The 22,183-nt window shown below is 40.4% G+C and overlaps 1 protein-coding gene across 2 annotated transcripts in view; it reads left to right on the forward strand.

Moving 5' to 3' along the window:
* The window catches only part of ERBB4 (erb-b2 receptor tyrosine kinase 4), a 715,736-nt gene that overhangs the window by 491,216 nt on the left and 202,337 nt on the right, over positions 1 to 22,183 (forward strand). For both annotated transcript variants that reach the window (XM_069983214.1, XM_069983215.1), the window contains exons 5-9: positions 4,384 to 4,449; positions 8,110 to 8,228; positions 11,080 to 11,221; positions 11,651 to 11,764; positions 14,546 to 14,672. In XM_069983214.1, coding sequence (XP_069839315.1) covers positions 4,384 to 4,449; positions 8,110 to 8,228; positions 11,080 to 11,221; positions 11,651 to 11,764; positions 14,546 to 14,672 — 568 coding nt within the window. The remainder of the gene's footprint in view (positions 1 to 4,383; positions 4,450 to 8,109; positions 8,229 to 11,079; positions 11,222 to 11,650; positions 11,765 to 14,545; positions 14,673 to 22,183) is intronic.

The following is a 22,183-nucleotide window of genomic DNA, read 5'->3' on the forward strand; positions in this document are numbered from 1 at the left end:
AGACATTCACTTATATAGTATGGAGGCGCTTGGTGTTCAACATGTGCCGCAATGTGCACATGTGTGTTGTGTACACACATGCCCAGTCCCTGTCTACACAGAAAGTTCTCTTTATAGAACAGAACAACCACCAGAATAAGCGTTCTGCCTTGCTTGTGTAGGACCAGAAACTGGCCAGCAGACTGGAGATATATCTGAAAAGACTCCTTCTCAGTTAGTTAATTATCAACCACCAGTGGGGGAAGTAGAGTAGGTTAAATTTGGCCCAAGCCCACCCCAGCTGCAGAATTAAGCAGCAGCTCCAAAGAGGGAGACAAGGAAACACAAAATTTAAAAAATTATTTTGTTTCGAAACTGTAATTCACCTTATAAACATATATTTAAGGGAAGCTATTAGCAGGTTAGAAGCATCTAACCTGCTTATATGTTGTTATAAGGCACGGTGCACTGAGGATGAAGGTAAGTTTGTTATCTTCAGCCTTTGCCCCATTTTTGAGATATTAGCAGTTTAACAATATTAGTCAGGAGTGGGGGGACTGTTGCACAGAAACACCTAATTAGCATATTAAATAAACTGTTAATATCCTGAAAATGGCACCAAGAATGAAGTGTCCTATAGGGTCATATCAGCATATTAGATACTTTTAGCCTGCTGACTTTTGATAAGAAAATTATCCATGGGATAACCCCGTGTTTGCAATAATAGAGACTCCATTCAATTACATTTCTGCCTCTGAGTCTATGAATGTGAACTACAGCAACATTTTAGAAAACCAATGTTGGAAACTTTACTTGTTCTTTTTGTCTGATTTCATTCAAATACAAAACTATCTATTCTATGACATAGAGAAAAACCTATATCTTGCCTGATTTTCCACATCAGTGTTGCATGGCTGACTGCGTTGACTTGATAGAACTGCATTGTGTGATGTCTCATGAGGTAATATAGCCAGAAAAGCTGAAGTGAGTTCCACAGTTTGATAATTAACCTTCTAACAGCGCAGGAGATCAGGAGATAAGTGCAGAGGAGGGGAAGATAGAGAATCGTTTCTTTATTTTCTTTCAGCACAAAAGAGGAAGCAATGAATCCATAGAATTATAATAGAGAATGTAATACAAGGACGGGCAGAGCATCGCCTGCAGACCCAGATGTAGCTGCTTTTACATACAATGCTCTCAGCTTGGTATTACTTAGCTGCCATTCTATCACTAAAATGATATTTTTATATTGCCGCTCTGTATTTGCTTTTAATATTCAGCCTATTATTCTTCCAAACTGATTTTCTTTTAGAATACCACTTTTACACATTCATCACCCATAACATTAAAATCAATATTGCCTTCCGAATATAGTATGGGCCTCCCAGGTTTGAGCTACCGAGGTATGGACTTCACAAGACTTCTGGAGGGTGTCCTGAGGACATAGCAGAAACACAGTAAAAATTAGGCACATGCCTGTGTACTTTTCTCCTCGGCTCACTGTACATATTGCTACATGAGATGAGCTTGATAAAGTTATATTGGAGCTCATCTCAAGCATCAGGACAGCAAGGAGGCAGAAAGTGGAGTTCTGTGCTTCTCCTGGTTTATCTACACATCATGGGACCAATTGAAATTTTTGATGTCTCTGCAACATGTCAAACTTTTTTTTTCTAATGACCGGGACACTTTAAGTTATTTAACTTATAAGTTGGTGCCTCTGTAAACCAGACTCAGGCATTTCTAGCATATTCTGCAGATAATCAATTGGATTAAAATCTGTGAAAGTTAAAGGTAAAGTAAACACCATGAGCCCTTTGTCATGTTCCTTAAACTATTCTATAGCATTTTTTTAGTGTGGTCGAGGCACTTTTTCCTGCTATTTGAGACTAACATTGCCATGAAGGGGTACAGTTGGTCTGCAACCTTTTTTTTTTTTTTTTTTTTTTTACAAAGGTGGCACATGTTAAAGTAACAACCACGTGTATTCTAGGACCCAATATTGCTCTGAACATCACACTTACTCCACTATATTGCCTTTTTCACAAACTGGATCTTAAAGCCATCTTTTCCCTAGGTAGGCATTGCACACACACAAGCCGACCATGAAAGTAGAAATGTAAAAGAAAATAGCGTTCAAACAATCAGGCCATCTTCTCCTTGAGCTTTCAGTGATGGGTCAACATTGGCACTTTTTGGCATGCCATGATGCACTGCGTCTTTTAATGCCTTTCTGTCATAGCCAGCATTACCTTTTTCAGCATTTTGTGCTGTAGTAGTCAGTAGTCTTCTGTGCAATCTATCCAGATGGGTGAGACTTTGCTTGCCAGGCACTCTTGGGAACCCATGACACTGCCTCCAGTTCACCCATTGTCCCACTTCCAACAACTTTTGATAAATACTAACTACTACTGTATATGCAAGACTTTGCAAGCTGATTTGGAGATGTTTAGACCAAGCTTTCTGACCATCAGAATTTGGCCTATATCAGAGTTAGTCAGATTCTTAAAGTTGCCCATTTTCCTGGTTACCATACAGTCCAAAAGACAGCCCAACCTTGTGGCCAGTTCACACAGAGTAAAAGCAGCGGAATTCCACAACAGAACTCTCTGCCGCACAATCCCACCTGTCTCAGTGTCATATAGTCTGTCTACGGGAGGGCTCGGGTGCCTCCTGTCTCCACGCCTCTCCACTCAAAGAATTGACATGTCAATTCCGCCGCCTTTACCCGGTGTCAACTGGCCCTTTAACAGGCCTCCTTGTCATGAAATAGTCAATGTTATATACTTTACCTATCAGTGGTTTTATCATAATGAGTAGCCATCGTTCTTTCTCATCTCCAAAATATTTTCTACCTTAAAACAACAAACATAAAGTATTTCTGTATGTTGTATGCTCAGACATATTGTATTTCTCAGTCATTCAGCTCTTAGCTTGTTAGAGAAGCTCTTACAGGTATTCTCTCTCTGGAACACCTTGGCATTCTTTATCCAAAATAATATGACTGCCCTTCTGCAGAGATATGAGTGAACCTGATGTTTTCCTAGGCAGTCATTCCTAATCCCCTTTGTTATAAATCAATTTAGACTCATTAAGTTTGTGCACCGAGCTCCAGTAGCTTCCTAATAATAATTATCCTTATTACTGATTAAAGTTGTATTATTTGTGCCAGATGGAAACTCCCCCGCACCTCTCCACCCCATCCCCCCCCCTCGACTGTGTCCTGTTAGACAGAAATGATTTTGCATTATGTTGCCATAATGAGTTTATGATAGAAGTAAACAGATGGTCCAGTGACAGGGAATTGTAAACCGAAAGATCACTTCAACACATTACTAGAATGGTACCTGTTGTCAGCCTCATCTAAAAGTTAGGCGGGAAACTGTTGTTGATCAATAACATATTAGGAAGTGTTTTATTCTGACATTAAAAGTACAAAAAAAAATCTTTAAAGAACAACTAACTTATGCTTAAAGGGATTTGTCCGCCAATTTTCATGGCTGTTCTCGTAAAGAGTTTTTTCATGGAAAACCCACTGATGGCCTAAACACAGCATAAGCAATCAATAGACAGCAAGCCCCTGACCTTCAGCTTTTCTGTACAGCCTCCCAGTTGTAAACAATGTATGGATCCAGAGGCTTCCACTCTGTACAGGGGCAGTGCTGAGTTACTGCAGTGCAGCTACTATCTGCTTTAATAGGAACTGTCCTACAGTAATCCAGTGCCACCACCACACAACGTAAGGAACCCCCCCAACCAGCTATTAACGGCCTCTTAATCTTAGGAAAAGGACATCATTTTCCTTTCCATATTTGTCCACCTCTCTGCAGAGAGTGGATGATGAGGATGTGTAATTTATAAATCGACCAATCACTTTTTGGCAAATCCAGCTGATCAATGCCTCTATATTTTGCCCCTTTTCTTGAGACCATGAAACAGTATAGAACTCGGCTTTAGCAGTGCCATAGGAAGTATTTGGAGAGACAATCGAACTGCTGCTGCCGATGCTGCTGCTACAGACAGCCTGCTTACTGCTGCTCTTTTCAATATGGGGACAAGGTACCCCTCCTTTTCTGTTTGGTGGAGGTCCCAGCCCATATTCTGCTGCTCAGGACTGTATGTTTTATCAGCTTAAAGTAGCAAAAAACTCTATGCTCATGTTCAAAGACAATTATTTAACAAGTTTTATTCCCCTACCACTTGCCTTACCCCATGTCCATGTTTTAGTCCACTAAAATAAGCAATGCCCTTTATGCTGAAGCCACGCTCATTTGCCGAGTATGACACAAACTCAGTTCTTTTTATACCGAAATATAGAATATTTTGTTATTGCAATTCATGGCTTTGTAATTTATAAAAACATTATATTTTAACTGGTTTTATTCTCTTCTCTACTGCTCTTAGGTGGAAAATGCCCAAAAGCTTGTCCTGAGCATTGCTGGGGTCCATCGGAGAACCAGTGTCAGAGACGTAAGTGTTTTCCTGTTGCTCCTGCAGTACAGAGGTGGCTAAGAAGATGCTATTGCAATATGACTTGCCTAGTTTTTAAACAATACATTCTCTGGCTACATTCACAATGTAAAGTGTGGCCGGAGCTGCACTTTACATTGTGCGAGCTGACAGTTCTGTGAACTATTCAATAGTGGGCGCACAAAACTGACATGTCAGTTTTCCATGTGGCTGCTTGCAATCCCGACTGAAGTGTATACTATGTTTATATACTCCAGCCGGGATTCCATTGATTTAATGGAATGTTTCTTTTAAATTAATCACGGCTGTTGTTGCAATTTGCAACAACGGCCATGATAAATTTAAAAGATACAGTGTGTGAACATAGCCTAAGATTGCCTTGTAGTCTTTTAGTTGGCTTTAAATTGTGCTAGAACCTCGTGTTAGAATTCTAGTTCAGTTGGACGGTGTCACATCCTAAATTAAGCCCCCTTTTAGCAAAGCCCCATTCCTTTAGTTGGTCGAGATGGAAAAGAAAGACAAAACAAATATGTGTAATAAAGAAATAAGTATAAGACGTAAGCCAGAATTTGGTGCTAATTGTGCAGGAATTCTGGTGCATATTTATTATTAAATCTGGACCAATGTTTTTACTAGAGATGAGCGAACCTTTCAAAAGTTCGGTTAGGCAGGTTCACTGAACTTTGCCACAAATTCTTAACTGAATCTTGAACGAACCGCACTAAAACAGATCAATACGTGCACCTACATGGTGGGACTTTAGTGGGATATTTTGCCACAAAAACGGCGCCATTCCAGGCATTAAAAGCAACTGCGTCTGCAAAATGTCAGCCAGGACATCAACTTTGACAACATCTGACGCACGTCACATTGTTGATGCAGCAGCCGTCTAAGTGATCCCAGAGAGCCAAAAAAACCACTCAGAAGATGAAAGCCACAGTTCAAGCACAGACTGCGTCATAGCAGTGGTCTCAGTGACCTCACAAGGCCAAAGACAAACATGCGTAAGTTTTATTGCCCTGTAAAAGGTTTGGTTGTATTAGCCACAGTATAAGTGACCCTATGGGGCCTAGGACAGAAAGGTGAAGGTGGTGAAATCAGCAGCACTCTCTTGGACCCAGTATGGCCTAGAACAACCAGGTGGAAGCATTAGCATAAGGAATACTCACAAGTGCTTCAAAGGGCTAATTTCACCTAGAAGAGGGGTGGATGTTGGTTGATCACTGGCATACAATGACACTTATACTGCTGCAAAACATGGTTTTAGGTCAGGCCACTTGACATAACCTGACTGGTACTTCACAGGGTTAACTTTACCCAGAAGAGCGGTGGACTTTGGTGGATCACTGATGTACAATGATACTTCTTCTGTTGCCAAACATGGTTTTAGGATAGGCCACATGATGTAACCTGACAGGTGCTTCACAGGGTTAACTTCACCCAGGAAAGCTGTGCACACTGTGTACCGACACACATAGAGACAGGACAGAAACAATTTTACAGCTACACAGCTTACACTTTCACCCTTACATTATCCTTTATTTGTCCCTGATACCTAATAAACCTTCTATAACCCACTCTTACCCTACCTCTTCCTATGTCTCTAGCTAGTGAACATGTATGTGCTTAGTTCACTGTACAGGAGCTGACTACTGTGCACTACCACATATGGTGAAGGAGAAAGTGTGAGGTTGCAGGGGGGGTAGCTTGCAGCCGATTGGCCGGCTGCAAGGAATTATGCAGAATATTTTGCACATGAGCTTTTACTATCCTGTAAAATAAAATGTGAGGCTACCATCTTGGACCGGTTTCTAATCAACTTTGCAAAATATATCTAACAAACCTTGGTTCGGGAAGTTAAGTTTGCTCATTTGTAGTTTATACCATTAGAACTATTCTAGCACTGTTCTTTAGTCTGAATAATGTCCAGTTCTAGGTAAATAAGGGGTAAATAAAATGTGATGTCTGGTGTTGGAGACACTCGGAGAATACTGAGTTAGCAGCACCTGTTACTTCTCTTGTGAGATTTCAAGCCGCATCGTTAATATCCAATTAAATAAGGGAACATCTAGCAAGACTTTGGTGCAAACAGCAAGAAAATAGCTGAAACAGCATCCCAAATCAATCAGAATCGCCCAGGCACTTTCACGGCACACAACATCTTTAATTAAAATCTGTGTATTGTGCTAATAACTTTGCATGTTCATAAGTCTCCCATATTGATTTAATTTGTCCACCAGCCTCGTGTTTGCAAGATCACTGTAGCGTCTGGACACCATGTAAAATTAACAGAAACATTTCACTGAAAATGGGGCTGATTCCCTCCGGCTCCTCAGTGCAGAATTGGGATTTTCATTGTAGTGCAATCGCCTGCATTCTTCATCGTGCACTGGGGCATCTCAAGGCTAATTATTATTCTGGATGAGTTGCCTAGTCTATATTTACCATTCTTGTTTGAGTTCCATTAACATTAGAAATCTAGATTTTTGGCCTGTAAAATGGAAAGGAATGTTATATAGATGGATGCTTCATTCTGCTTCAGGAGAAAGAAATTACAAAGTTCAATGTTATAGGTAATCATAAAACAAACATAAAATAAAGATTACTGATACAGACCTGAAAAAGGAAACGGTACAAAATGCAAAATACATATACATGAAGACTCTTCTCTAAAATAGTTGTCCCATTGATCAGATGATGAATGCGTGAGCGCTGCATCCACCTTCTCCAGGCAGCAGAATTCAAATGCTGATCATTTGGGTTCGTGTGGACTCGAACTTTCGTCAGATTCGTTCATCTCTACCCATACTGGCCCAAGAGGCCCAAAACACATTGCTTTTGTGTGTCCTGAGTTGTGATGTTGTAAAAACTTTATAGATCTATAAGTAACATTCAGGGTATGTTAATGGTATATACATGGTATTTCCCCCCCCCCCACAATGTGCCACTCTGGGCCACATGAGGGACTCTTCTTAAGGGACTCATCTGTGTGGCCTTCATCAAGTTGGCATGATGGAGGTGTCCAATGCTTACACAGTCACAGGGAATTTAATGAAAAAATGGAAAACCTACACTTTAAGGCTAAGTTCACACAACGTAAAATTTTAATAAATAACAACAGTTGCATCGGCCACTATTTATTGGAAATTAAAATAAAATTGTGTGCTATGGAATCCCAGCCAGAGTGTATACAAACTGTTTACACTCCGGCCTGGGATTCCATTCGGTCAAATAGAAAACTGACATGTCAGTTTTGTGTGGCTGCTATTCATTGAATAGTGGCCACACAAAACTGACAGTGCAGACAATGTACAGGGTGGCTCCAGCCGCAGTCGTTTGAAGGGACTGTGGCACTTTTGAAGGGACTGTGGCACCTTAGAACCCTCAATGTTTACTAGCACTTATACAGTACCGGCATCACTGTACTTTTAGTAGTGGTCCTGCAGCATCACGATGTGTTGAGTTTGGTGCTGATAAACATAAAAGTGGCTATGACGTTTGAAGCGCTGTGGTCTCCTGCCAATGTAATATTAATGGTATATTCTATGGTCTTTCCTCCTTTAAAGCAACCCTTTTAAGTAAATAAGTAGTGCATGTGGTGTATATTGTCTTTTAATGTTTCTATATAGCGTCCTGACATGTATCTTTCTATCCCACTAGTGACGAAGATCGTGTGTGCTGAGCAGTGTGATGGCCGCTGCTATGGACCATATGTTAGTAATTGCTGTCACCGGGAATGTGCTGGAGGCTGCTCAGGACCTAAAGATACTGACTGCTTTGTATGTTGTCTGTCATTTTTTTTTCCACCCACCACAACCCTTTTTTAGCTGTGATTTAATATTCTGACACCAAGTGATTCTCCCTTCTCATCCATTTTTCCCTCCAAACGTAGTCGTTCATTTAGCTCTTTCATATATTTCTCCCAATTCGAGTCGTATTAACCATCAGGATGCATTAGCCCTGGCAGATTTTATATGTTTTGCAAATAAGAAGTTGAACGTATTTATGTGCTAATGCATATGATTTCTGGCTTCTGAAAGAACACTTTGCAGATTTAAAAATTACCATTTTGTGCAGTCTTCAATCCCAACCACACGCTTTATACAGGTTTTTCTTTTTTTTTTTTCTTCTTTTTTTCTTTTTTTTAACACTCTCCAAAAAATAATGTTTAAGGTTAAAGACTGAATTTTAACTTTATATTACATATTTATTGTATGTTTACGTGACCCCAAAGGGCTGTATAGGAAAATCACTTAGATCCTCTCCTTGCCCCTGAAAGGGATATGAAATCTACTGTCTCTATTTTTGTGGTGCACTTTCTGTGTATATGATGAGAGACAGTGTTGGACTGGCCCACCAGAGGACCAGAGGATAATCCCATGGGTCCACAGCTTTAGAACCTGCAGAAACACTGACTGACATGTTGTTTCTCACTGGTTCTTCATTGGTGGGCCCCCAGGATGATTTCCTCTGGTGGGCCCCAAACACCCCAGTCCGACACTGGTGAGAGATATAAGTAACAAGTATACATGCATTGCAAAGAAAATATATACGAGGTGGAAATAAAAAAAATCTCTATAATTTGAAAGAAAAGATCATATAATGTCCCATAGCATCATTAAATACCACAGTCACAGCGTAGCACAACATTCCTCTCCAGCAGCACCAAACAAAAAGCATAGTAAGCCACACAATACCCCCCATCCGCACCAAATATCATAGTACATCTCTAAAACAAATACTAGAGAGTAGCATGAAATAGATCCCCAGAAGAACCGACATATTCAACAGTACAGCACAAAATAACTTGCATAAGTGCTAAATAAATATCACAGTGCAGCACAACATATGTCTTCAACGGTGCTAAACTTACCACTATGCAGCACCATTGGAAAGTTGCTAATTTTTGCAATGCCAAATGGCACAGTATAACACAATATATCGCCTTAAAATCACCAAATATCAGTGTACCTCCTCAGAGGCACCACATTAGAAAGTGCAGCACACAATACCTCTCCAGCAGCAGCGAATATCACAGTGCAACACAAAAAACCTGCCCAGAACATAGGGTAAACACCCAGCATTGCTAGATATGAATAAAGCACAATATACATGCAGGGAATTGCTAACCAATTACAATAGTAAAGCAAAAAATCACTCCAGAAGCACCAAACACCACAGAGCAGCAGTATTGCTTCCTTCCTGTCCTTTTTTTTACTAGCAACAGAACTTCCCCCAAACCATCTCTTCTCCTGGTGGCAGCTACAATCACGTCCTTCTCACCTTTCTCCCATGATTGACATTTACCCCCCTCCCCCCTTTACAGCAACATGTACCCCATCCTTACTTCTCCTAGGCTGACATTCTCTCCATGCTAACCTTCTACACTAGTAGCACTGTGCAGTAGTCCCCAATCTTACCCTTCCAAGACAGGTAAGAACACAAGTCTCATGGCTCCTCCTCTATCTCCTGTCTTCCTATGAAGTCATCTGTCTCCCGCTGCAGGAGAACCAACCCCTTGTTTCCACAATTTGCCATAACAGAGTGGCTTAATCTGACTGGCAATGAGTGGAGGAGAGTTTAGGATCAGAATGGTTAATCAGAGTACTATACAGCTTTTTCTTTGCATTTAGCCTTGTAAGTTCCAGAACTATTACTTAGTAAATATGAAAGGGGTTTAAAACACTCTGTGAATTTTAGCATTCACACAAGATATACTCTGATTATTTTACATACTGAAGGTCAAAGATGTTCTGAATGTGTTCACAATCAGGCAACGACAGGAAATAAATCAGAATTGCTGTGTTAGTCAGTTGAGAACGTCCAGACAATAAGCGGATTCAAATCAGCAGATTATTGCTTCCCTCGAAAGAAGAAAAGTCGGGATCAAACACTTAATAGTTACACACTGTATCCATGCATGACTAAAATCTCTTCAGATTGCGTCAACTACACTAAAGCTATGAGAGAAAGAACTTTTCCGAGACTGTTAGATGAAGGGGCTGTGTAAGCTTGAGAATGGTGGGAGAGCTTGGTCTCCCGGGAGATTTCAGACTTAGTTTCTCTCTTGTAAAAATGATAACCTCCCCCTGTGCAGATTCAATAGAAATGAATGGCAGCCCCACTTCCTAATTGGTAGTTTCGATCCACAGCTGGAATTTAAATGGGTGGCGTAGGAGAGCAGCAGGCCAGCCCTCCGAAGTACAGATCATTAGTGTGTTCAGCGAGAATATAGGCAACATCCGCTATTAACTGCTGTCACCAGCTTTACTCCTCAGCCTGCTCCTGTCAAGCACTGTCAACAAAATATTTATTTTTGCTTGTTGCTTTTTATAAAACTTTTTAGAACATTTGCTTGCAGAGGGCACATGGCAGGAGTGCACCCTCCCTTCTCATTTCAATGCAAAGACTCTATGTTCTTACTGTCATCCAAACTCAGGGGTAGCTGGACTAAATCCTGAGACGCAGACGCACAAGAGCAAAAACAGGTTCTAAATATGTTATGGGAGGGAAGAATTAACTATTAGTATTCTTATCTTATTTGCCCTGTGCAAGAATTTAGCAGAATTTGCAGACTATCGTGGTGGTTGAAAGAGTTGTTCCAATTCTTCACCTTTTCTCTTTTCTCAGGCCTGTCTGAAGTTTAATGACAGTGGCTCCTGCGTCACCCAGTGCCCTCAACCCAACATATATAATCCAACGGCTTTTCAACTGGAGCAAAACCCAAAGGCCAAATACACGTATGGAGCTTTTTGTGTAAACAAATGCCCACGTAAGTTTCTGAGTTCAATTGTGTCTTTGAAAATAATAGATGTAGTATCTACTAATACCTACTAATGGACAACTCAGGCTGACCCAGTCCCTATGGGTACTACAGTCTTGAACCTCCTTAACAAGGAGGTGGTTGCTGAGTTTTTTAAAGAAGAAGTCCGGTGGATTATAAAAGCCGGCAGCAGACAGGGGCAGGAAGGAAATTGATTACAAGTACCAACTTACCTCTCCTTGTGCCCGCAGTGAGAGGAAGGACCGTCCCGACTGATGGAATGGCCACTCAGCCAGTCACTTACTGGCACAGGATGCCAATCCTTTAGCCAGGACAGGCCTTTTCCCCCGAGTAAATTAATAAAAATTGTGCAAAAATTTGTATTTTTGTGGAAATAAATGTGTTTTTTTTTTTTTTTTTTATTATTCTGCTCTGTAGATAATTTTGTTGTTGATGATAGTTCTTGTGTCCGTGCCTGTCCAAGTAACAAGATGGAAGTAGAAGAAAATGGCATTAAGATGTGCAAGCCTTGTGCTGGAATATGTCCCAAAGGTTGGTCTCAGTCTTTGAGAGAGATACTTTGGTCTTAATACTTTGATACTTTGGGATAAATAAGAATGTATCACAATGTTATGCAGAGAATTCTGATAAGCTAAAGGCCATGTTCCCACAATGCCCCACAATATTATCCAATGTAAACTGATCTCCTAAACAAAGGGGGAAAATAACACTAGGGCTTCATGGTGATTACTGATTGTATGACTCTGCTTCTCATTTAAAGGGAACCTGTCAACCCCCGTGCCGGGGTGACAGGCTCCCGACCCCCGTTAGAGCCCCCTATACTCACCTAATCCCTCCGGGTCCCGCTTCTGGAGATGGTCGGGTGACGGAGATATCAGCCGCTGCAGCCCGGCGCGCGCGCTCCTCAGATGAGTCCAACGCTCATAGAGAATGATGGAGCTTTGGACTTGCCTGTCATTCTCTATGGGTGTAGGACTCATCTGAGGAGCGCGTGCGCCGGGCTGCAGCGACTGATATCTCCGTCCCCCGACCATCTCCAGAAGCGGGACCCGGCGGGATTAGGTGATTATAGGGTGCTCTAATGGGGGGTTGGGAGCCCGTCATCCCGGCACGGGGGTGACAGGTCCTCTTTAAGTGAATGGGGTTACATTGCAACCCGTAAGTGGCTCCTTCTGTAATTTCACAGTTGCAAAAAATTTAAGCACTAGCCTTAAAGTTCTCTGACCAAATATGCATCCTAAGGGTCCTTTAACACGTACAGATAAATTGTGTAAACGCTCATTTAATGAATGACAAGTGATGATTTTTTTCTTTTCAATTTTTCGTTTAGACGAGTGGATACATCACTATAAAAAGTTGTTAATGTGCTATATACTGTGAATATTTGTAATTGCGTTTGTATCTATACACTGTGATCGAGTGTTTACACTTAAAAACTTGAAAATGATTAACAATAATTTTGAGGTTAGCTTAAAAGATGCCATCAACGACATACAAACATATTTACGTTCATAATTTGATCAATGCCGCATTTACATCGGAAGATTATAGCTTAACCCCTTCACAACCAAGGACGTAACTGTACGTCCTCGAGTTGGTAGGGGAATTCAGAGCTGGGCCGCGCGATGATCACCCTCTGAACTGCTGAAATCCTGGGTGCTATCAATAGCCTGGGACCGTGGCTATTAGCTGGCGTGATCCGATCGTCGCGCCCGCTAATGAGCAATTTAGATGCAGCTGTCAGCTAAATTGCTATTTGTCCCCATCATTGTGATCATTGTGATCATTGTGATCATGGAAGGGCGATCCGTTTAATTTACCGGCCAGGCATCAGCATCGGAATGACGCTGATCCTGGCTCGGTATTCTGCTGATCTGGTCTGCAGCAGACTAGACCAACAGAGCACTGATCTAGTGGATCGGTGCTCTGTTATATACGCAGCATTGATCTCAATGGGAGATAAATGCTGTGTATATAGAAGTCCCCCAGGGGACTTCTAATTACTGTGAAATAAAAATAATAAAGTTTTTTCATTAATAAAAAAAAACCCTCCCCTAATAAAAATTTAATTAACATCCCCTTTTTCCCATTTTATAAATAAAAATAAATAAATAAACATATTTGGTATCGCCGCGTTCATAATCGCCTATCAAACTATTAAATTATCACATTCCTGATCTCGCTTGGTAAATGGGGTAGGCGCAAAACCCGCCAAAGTGCAAAATTGCGCATTTTTGGTCACATCAAATCTAGAAAAATTTTAAAAGCGATCAAAAAGATGCATATACGCAATCAAGGTACTGATAGAAAGTATAGATCATGGCGCAAAAATGACACCTCAACCAGCCCCATAGACCAAAGAATAAAAGCATTATAAGCCTGGGAATAGAGCAATTTTAAGGAGCATTTAATGTCATTGCAAAGTACAATTAGTGGCGCAAAAAAATAAGGGTTTGTGTGGGTCTGTAGGTTTTACAAAAAGGAAGTGCTACAGCCTTTTAAACATGAGGAGGAAAAAACTAAAGCGCAAAAACTAAAATTTGCACGGTCCCAAAGGGGTCAAGTTCAAACTATTTTAGCGATTTTTTTTTTTGCACGATATTTGACTTGTGTAAAAGACCCTTATGATTCGATTAATCAGATTGCATTGACTGTTTCTTTATGATCCTACTGTCTCTACATTACACTGAAACTGGTAACGGTAAAGCATAAAATATAAGCACCAGTGAAGTATTAGGTCAATTTTTATCCGGCATGACTGTCTTCTCCCAGTACAGAGACTATCATTTGCATGGGTTTTCATTTTCTGCAACCCATCAGGATCTGAATACATCTTTTAAACTATTTTGGTGTAAAAAAACACACATTTTGGTAGAAACATAAGAGGGCAAACAGGCATTTGTAATTTTACAGGAAATAAAATATCTATTTCTCAGACAGAAATTATACCCTCGGGACATATAAATTGCTACCTACTTAACAAGAACATGGGGCTTAGACATTGAAATTCATGAAAAGGTATCACATGCTTGAAATAATGTTAGAGAACTAGGAGAAAATTGTCCACTCAGTGCTAAATTTACCTGTTTACTGCTTTACAGCCTGACATTGTGTTGAGGTTGGCAGACTAGGGGTAAGATATATACTGTATAGAATGGAAACTAACAAAGGAAAAGTCACTGAAGAGCAGTTTCTTGGCGGGAATATGTTATTTAAAGGGAACTACAAGTTCTATATAGGCTTTTTTTTATTAAATGGTATTGATTATATTGGGACTATTATATTGGACTATCTTGACTTTCTTTTCTCTAGTGTGTGATGGGATTGGAACCGGATCCCTGAAGACATCCCAGAACGTGGATTCAAACAACATTGACAAGTTTATAAACTGCACCAAGATCAATGGGAATCTTCTGTTCCTTGTAACTGGCATTGATGGGTGAGTTTGGGTCCATCACTGAATGACAAATCCACAAATAGTGAACAGTTCTTTTTAGCTATTTATGCCCCCAATTCATATAAGTCCTAAATATCCTACATTTACTTTTTAATTGCAGTTCGTCTCACCGTGTATCACTATGTTTACAATCTAGTGATTGTGTGTGCTGCACTTGTGTTCACCAAGCTGTGTAAAGAATCAATGTTCTAGGAGATAGGTACTAGTTCACTGTTGCTCAGTCCATGTAATACAGCTATAAAGAGGTTGTCTGCCTTAAACTAATTGTCCTTTGGATAGGGAACAAGTAAGATATCGCGTGTGTGTGTGTGGGGGGGGGGGGGGGGGGGGGGGCAGGACCTCCGTAGACCCCCCGTGCCAATCTCCAGAATGGCCCCCTGGCTCATTTGTTAAAAATATAGCCACGGGTACGGCACTTGACCTGCGGCTCTTCTTCATTCCTATGAATCTCTACGGTGGCTCCATAGAGAATGAATAGAGCCCCTGGAGAGAGATAAGTATAGCACTCTGCTCTTTCTGGTGGCTCCTTAGGAATAAATAGAGCGGCGGGTCACATGCCGTACCCGTGGCTGCATTCATAAAAAAGGAGCCAGAGGGCCGTTCTGGAGATTGGCAAGGGGTATAGAGGTCAGACCACCTCCCCCCTTAATCGCAATCTCTTACCTTCCCCTACCATGTGGATAGGGGACAAGTTAGTTTTAGGTGATCAACCTCTTTAAATTACCTGGATTTCTGCATGTATTACCAATATAATGTACTGTAGTCCACAACAAAAAATTTGAGCCCCACAGCAGGACTGCATTTCAAAACACCAGCAACGCTGTTCTCTGCTGCTAAAATGATCAGTGTGCAAAATTTATGTAAGTCTATGGGACTTCCAGCAATTCCCTATTTCACTTTCTTTAGCAGTGGAGAACAGAGGTGGAGATTCCATCCGGCTGCCTGACTCTAATGATAGTTACCCTTAAAACAGATGAGTGTGAATTTCATTGGGGTTTTGCAAACAAAAGCACACAAAGCCTGGGGACTGACAAATCTGTTCTTCTGAAGAAACATCTTTCCCACCAGATTTAAGATTGACTTTTGTGCTCTCCAGCAACAGTCCTGAATTTTCTTCCTTTGTAGACAATGGGGGAGATTTATCAAAGGGTGTCAAATTTAGACTGGTGCAAACTGCCCAAAGCAACCAATCACAGCTCCTCTTTGCTTTCAGCACTGCCTAAAGCTGAGCTGTGATTGGTTGCTGTGGGCAGTTTTCACCACACTAAATTTTACACCCTTTGATAAATCTCCCCCAATTTGTCTAACAGAGAATGTACAGTATGTATCCAGAGATCTTTACCAACGCTTTTGTAGTTTTTTTTTTTGTTTTGTTTTTTAGCCTGCTTCATGTATCTGTACACCACATCATCTGAGGTCTTCTGACAGTTGTCTGCTCTGCATTGAGGTGGGGTTCAGACTATCCAATCTTTCTCAAGAAGAATAGATTTGTTCCCAGCTCTTCTATACCTTTGTGTGCAAAGCACCAGAGAAATTTTCCAATTTCCTCTTCTTCTGCCTATTAGCTTTTTGAGAAGTGCCACTTACTTTTTGACCTGCATTGTGGATGTTAACACAATGTGCTCAATAATGTTATTTAGATTATATTAATCTAAAACTATGACTTAGATATCAATCAAAGCATATTTTATTAGTTAGCAAGAAAGAAATATCAAAGGGTTCACTTACTTTTTCTTGACATTGTATGCAATCTCGTTTTTTTGTGGAATGAGTTATGGTTTGCATACCATTCTGAGGTACATATAACTTTTTCTGGTTGTGATGTATATAACCGCTATACAAAAAATATTTTTGAAACTGATTAATGGTGTTTTTTTTTTTTTTTTTTGGGGGGGGGGGTGCACTTTTTTTTTTATAGTGCTATGATATTGTAAAGTTACAATAATGAGTTATTTTTTTATATATGGGCTGGTCTAATTATGGAGATAACAGTAAGAGGTTTTCTTTAACCCCTTAGCGACCCATGACGTATCTGATACGTCATGGTGCTGCGGGGGGTGTTCAGAGCGGGGTCCTGCCGGGACCCCGCTCTGAACGTCGCTGATCCCGGCTAATATGTGCAGCCAGGCAGTGCCTCTAATTAAGCCTCTAAGTGCAGCTGTCAAACCTGACAGCTGCACTTAGAGGCTTTGTACTGCACATCCCTGGTGTCTAGTGGGAGATCCGTTCTTCTGCCCGTGCCAGGCCTCAGCGTCGAAATGACGCTGATCCTGGCTCGCCAATAGATTGCTGTGGCCTGCAGCAGGCTGTAGCAATCTATCACCGATCTGATCGATCTTTGCTGTGTATATACACAGCATTGATCTCTATGAGAGATCAGTGCTGTCTATATACAATTCCCCCAGGGGGGCTTCTAGTTAAAGTAAAAATAAAAGTAAAAATGTTTTTTATTAATAAAAAATCCCCCTTAAAAGTCCAAATCACCCCCCTTTTCCCATTTTATAAATATAAATAAATAAATAAACAAATAAACATATTTAGTATAGCTGCGCGCATAATCGCCCGAACTATTAATTAATCACATTCCTGATCTTGCACGGTTAACGGCGTAAGTGCAAAAAAATTCCAAAGTGCAAAATTGCGCATTTTTGGTCGCATCAAATCCAGAAAAAAATTAATAAATGGTGATCAAAAAGTCGCATATGCGCAATCAAGGTACCAATAGAAAGAACACATTATGGCGCAAAAAATTACACCTTACACAGCCCCATAGACCAAAAGATAAAAGCGCTATAAGCCTGGGAATAGAGCAATTTTAAGGAACATATATTTGTTAACAATGGTTTGAATTTTTTACAAGCCATCAGATAATATAAAAGTTATACATGTTTTATATCTTTGTAATTGTAACGGCTTGAGGAACATACATAACAAGTCCGTTTTACCATAGGGCGAACAGCGTAAGTGCAAAATTCCCCGAAATCAAAACAAATTCCTTTTTTTTTCAATTTCAGAGCGCAAATGATTTTTTTCCGGTTTCGCAGCATATGTTATGGAAAAATAATGCCTGTCATTGCAAAGTACAATTGGTTTAGCAAAAAATAAGGGCTCATATAAGTCTCTAGGTGAAAAAATGCAAGCGCTATGGCCTTTTAAACATAAAGTGGAAAAAGCAAAAGTGCAAAAACGAAAATTGGCTTTGACCTTAAGGGGTTAAAAGGGTCCAATACTTGGCACTCCATCAGTCCACTGTATACTAGAGCCTTAGCACTGGGGGAATTTACTATCATTTGCTGAGTTGCACTGTGTTTTTATACATTTACTATTTTGCTGCAACTTTTGTTAGTAAATTTGTCTCTATCTTCATGATAAACCTTGTCAAGATGTGAGAAGGTGGCACAACTTATGCTTTGTCTTTATTGTGTAGCTTCCATTACCAAAAATGAACCTTTTTTTTTATTATTTATTATTATTATTATTTATTTATTATTATTATTATTATTATTATTTATTTATTATTTTTTTATCCTGAAATACACAAATTACTCTAGCCACTTCACTTTTTAGGAGAAAAAACTCAAAGCATGAACATGTCGCAAAACTGTCCCCCAAGTAGTGTACACTGATAACAAATAACTTTGGCGCACAAGGGGACAAAAATGTGTAGCATGTAGGATAGTACAATGAATGGTGCTAGAAGCAGGTTGCTCCATACACCGTGTAGTGGCCATGCTGGGTTACTGCAGCTTAGCTCATTGAAGTGAACTATTTTCATTCATTTTCTTTTTTTAACAATGAATACAGTCCCACATGCTCAGGGGCCAGTATGAAAACTCCCGGAATACTGAATTTAACATTTAACCATACAATTATCAGTAATAATGATAATAATTACTGTACTAGTTATAAGATTTATAGGGATTGAGAGCATTATGTAGTTATTTCCCTAAGCCAGGTACTTAGAAATCATTACATACTAGGCAAAGAAAAAAAAAACTTCTTACACTTGCCAAGAAATAAAATGAATCAACCTCACCGCTTCAATGATATTATTTATTTTTACTTGACGTGCCTATGTTATAATTCTAACTATGATGGTAAGAGAAGAAATTATCCATATTACTAAAGTGATCCCCCAGGGGAAGAACATTCATTCAGCTTGTTTCCTGCTCAGAGTCCCCTGTCACACCTCGTCATAGAGTCTGCCTGCGAGGGGATCACAAGGACGGATGTCATTAGCACGCCTCTGCTGGGAGGTGCTTTTGATCTACAATTAAGTAATGAGGTGTGACAAGCAAAGCTGGTATATGGGAGCAGACGGATCCTGCTGGGAATATTGGGACCCCAGGCACGGGAGCTGCGCGCCCGTAACTCACCGGAGAAGTGACAAAATCCACAATTAAAACAAATCGAATCTCTGGCAGGTGGCGGACTTGATTTAGCAGACTGACGTAGAGGAAGAATATTCATTGCACTGTACATTATGACCTTGAAAGCTGCAATGTCATTAAAAGTCCATTTTCTCAGGAGTCCTGAGCGCGCCAAAGCAGAACGGGAACTGAGTGATGCCTTTTTATGTCCCAAAACGTACATGCTTCCTTTCTTTATGAATTTGTATGGAGATGAATGTCGACGCGTGTTAGAAAACTGTCATTATGTCAAATTTGATTAGATTGTTTCAGAATATGAAAGAATACTCAAAGCGAAGCAATCCATAGGCAAGGGTATAGCTGTGGTTATGATAATGGGATTCAGATTGCCAGCATATCAGCTCTTTGACCTAATTTATTTTATGAAATCAAATCATGTATGTATTCATGATGACCGAATAAAAGCATGTAGGCATAATAAATTATCCTCACCTTTATGCGACTATATTTGAGAATAGCAGGAATCATAAAGAAACTTACATGCATAAACTGAAGCGTAAATGACATTGTGATTTAAAGGGGAACTATAGCAGGTAAGCTGCTGATAGCCCCCTATAGCGCTGGGGATGCAGAGGAGGAAGGTATGTGTGTTACATTCCTCCTCCCGCACTGTTAGTTTGGGTAAAGTCCGCTCCGGAGCACCCTTAGGAGCACTGCAGCGTCATCCAGCCCACTCCCTCCATTGATCATTGACAAACCCCTTCTATTCTTTGTGAACCAAAAATTTTACCGACCGACATTTAAACTAATAGAAACCGAAGAACTTAATGAATATGGATTGCAATATTTATTGGGGTATTCAAAAGTTTTATATCAGAGCCCATACAGTATGACCTGAACCAAAATGTCTTTTGACTTGCTCACTCACCGCTTCAAATGGAAAGCTGTTTTTGAAGGGATAAAGACATTTGTAAGTTAATTTGGCATATCTCTAATAGTGCTCCCCTTTAACAACGTACGATGCAAAAATAATGAACCCAGTGACAATGGACCATTGCGGCTTTTTGAAATGCAGACATAATAATGGCGGAGAAAAGCATCTTTCCTGCTGGCATTTACAACAAAAGATTATACAATCTAGCAGAGAAATAAAAAGTCAAACTTTAGGGATTTGTAAACTCATTGCCAGCTGGGTCCCTGCTTGAGATGGAATTTCATTTTGCAGGAATTGCTGAGTGATTTTTAACAAATAGAAAAAAGTTGGGTTTCTAAAATGAATCATGTTAATGAGTGTGTGAGAGCGATCGCCTGCACTTGTAAATAACCTTGAGATACAATATATATTCACTTGTAACAGTCTCCCCTCCTAGATGAAGGCGGAAGGGCTCCAAAATGATGAGGTCCTCTTAGGATACCATGACTGAGGAATACTAAGGTAGTAAGGTCCTTACAGGTCACTGTCACTATGTGACTCTCAAGTAATAATAAGAGGAATGGCTCCTGACTACACAATACACCAATCAGTTGTTTTAGAACTATTAAAGCTGAGCATGCACCCCTGCAGGGCAATAGTTCAATCCGGCCGGAGGGGGATTAGAGATGGTAATAGGTGCTGGGCTTAAAATTGTAAAACATAAAACAATATTGAATGTCATCATAGACATTGTAACAACCTGTACCCAGACAGGAGGCTAGGAGCTGCCCCGTTACTGCCACCTTCTCTATGAGATCTAAATGATCAATTATATTGGCCAGTTTTACAATATAGGTATCTACAAACATTAAGGTACATGAAACTTGGGGATCAGCTCACCCCACACGAGTAGAGATGCAAACGTAGCACGGTTCTCAGGAAGGCTGGAGCACGTGAATAAAGGTGCGGGCCGTATCCCGTATGTGCAGATCCAACATAGGAAAATTCCACAGCTCCTTGTGGTGGTAAGGAAAACTTTATTGGTACATACAAAAATAAAAACTGATTAAAACCGCGCCGACGCGTTGCGGAGGCAACCCTCCTTAATCATGGCAATGAGTATATAACATAGTCAACCTTTATATAGTTTGTAGGATGTACCTATTCCCACTAGCCCCTCCCCCTAAGAGGTAGGAGAGAGAAAGGAACGCCCCCCTCGAAGCATGGCCGAGGAACTATATAAAAACATGGCAAATACGTGTATTGTAAATAACAAATAGGTAATAACTGTACAGTAACAAGACGTGTAAATAATGACCAGGCAAATGAAGCAAAGAATAGCAGAGTAAAGTGGATACAGATGGATACATTTATGAAAATCAAAAAATGTAGAATAAATCTGTCTTAAGATTCATGCCCTGTGGGAAACGTGTGGCCAGATTAAGTATCCAATATGCTTCCCTTTTTCTGAGAAGCTTAACCCAATCCCCTCCCCTTGAGGGTTTATTTACTTTTTCTATGGCTATTATTTTAAGGGTACTAGCGTCGCCCTCGTGACATTGGTGAAAATGTCTGGATAAACCAGACATAGATTTGTTCCCAGGGAAACTAATTGTGGAGCGAATGTCACGCATGTGTTCAGCAAAGCGAACCTTAAGTTTCCTCACGGTGGACCCTACATATTGTACATGACAGGAGGAACATTCCGCCAAGTACACCACATATGTACTAGCACAGTTAATGAAGCTCTTGATCTTAAAAGAGGTCCCCATGATGTGGGACACAAAAGAGGTATTTTTGGCAGTAAAGGTGCACATCGGGAATCTAGGGGCAGCGCATTTAAAGAAGCCGATCATTTTAAGCCAGTTTCCCCTATTGTCAGAGTTGCGGTCTAGTTTAAGTGTTGATGGAGACAACATATTACCTAAAGTTTGACCTTTCTTGGCTACGCATTTAACTCCTCCTGTAAGTACTTGTTCACACAGTTTGTCTTGAAACAGGATAGGTATATATTTTGTAATAATGGTTTGGATATCCTTAAACTGTGGACTGAAAGGTGTGGAAAAGGTCAGTGGATGTTTCTGATCAGGTGTATGCTTTCTTTGTTTGCGTCTGTCTGTGAGATGGTATGCTCTATCATGACTTTCAGCAATATTGCGTGCTCTGTTAATGGTGTGGACACTGTAGCCCCTGTTACGCAATCTATTGAA

The sequence above is a fragment of the Dendropsophus ebraccatus genome, chromosome 9 (genome assembly GCF_027789765.1).
Source record: "Dendropsophus ebraccatus isolate aDenEbr1 chromosome 9, aDenEbr1.pat, whole genome shotgun sequence".
NCBI lineage: Eukaryota > Metazoa > Chordata > Amphibia > Anura > Hylidae > Dendropsophus > Dendropsophus ebraccatus.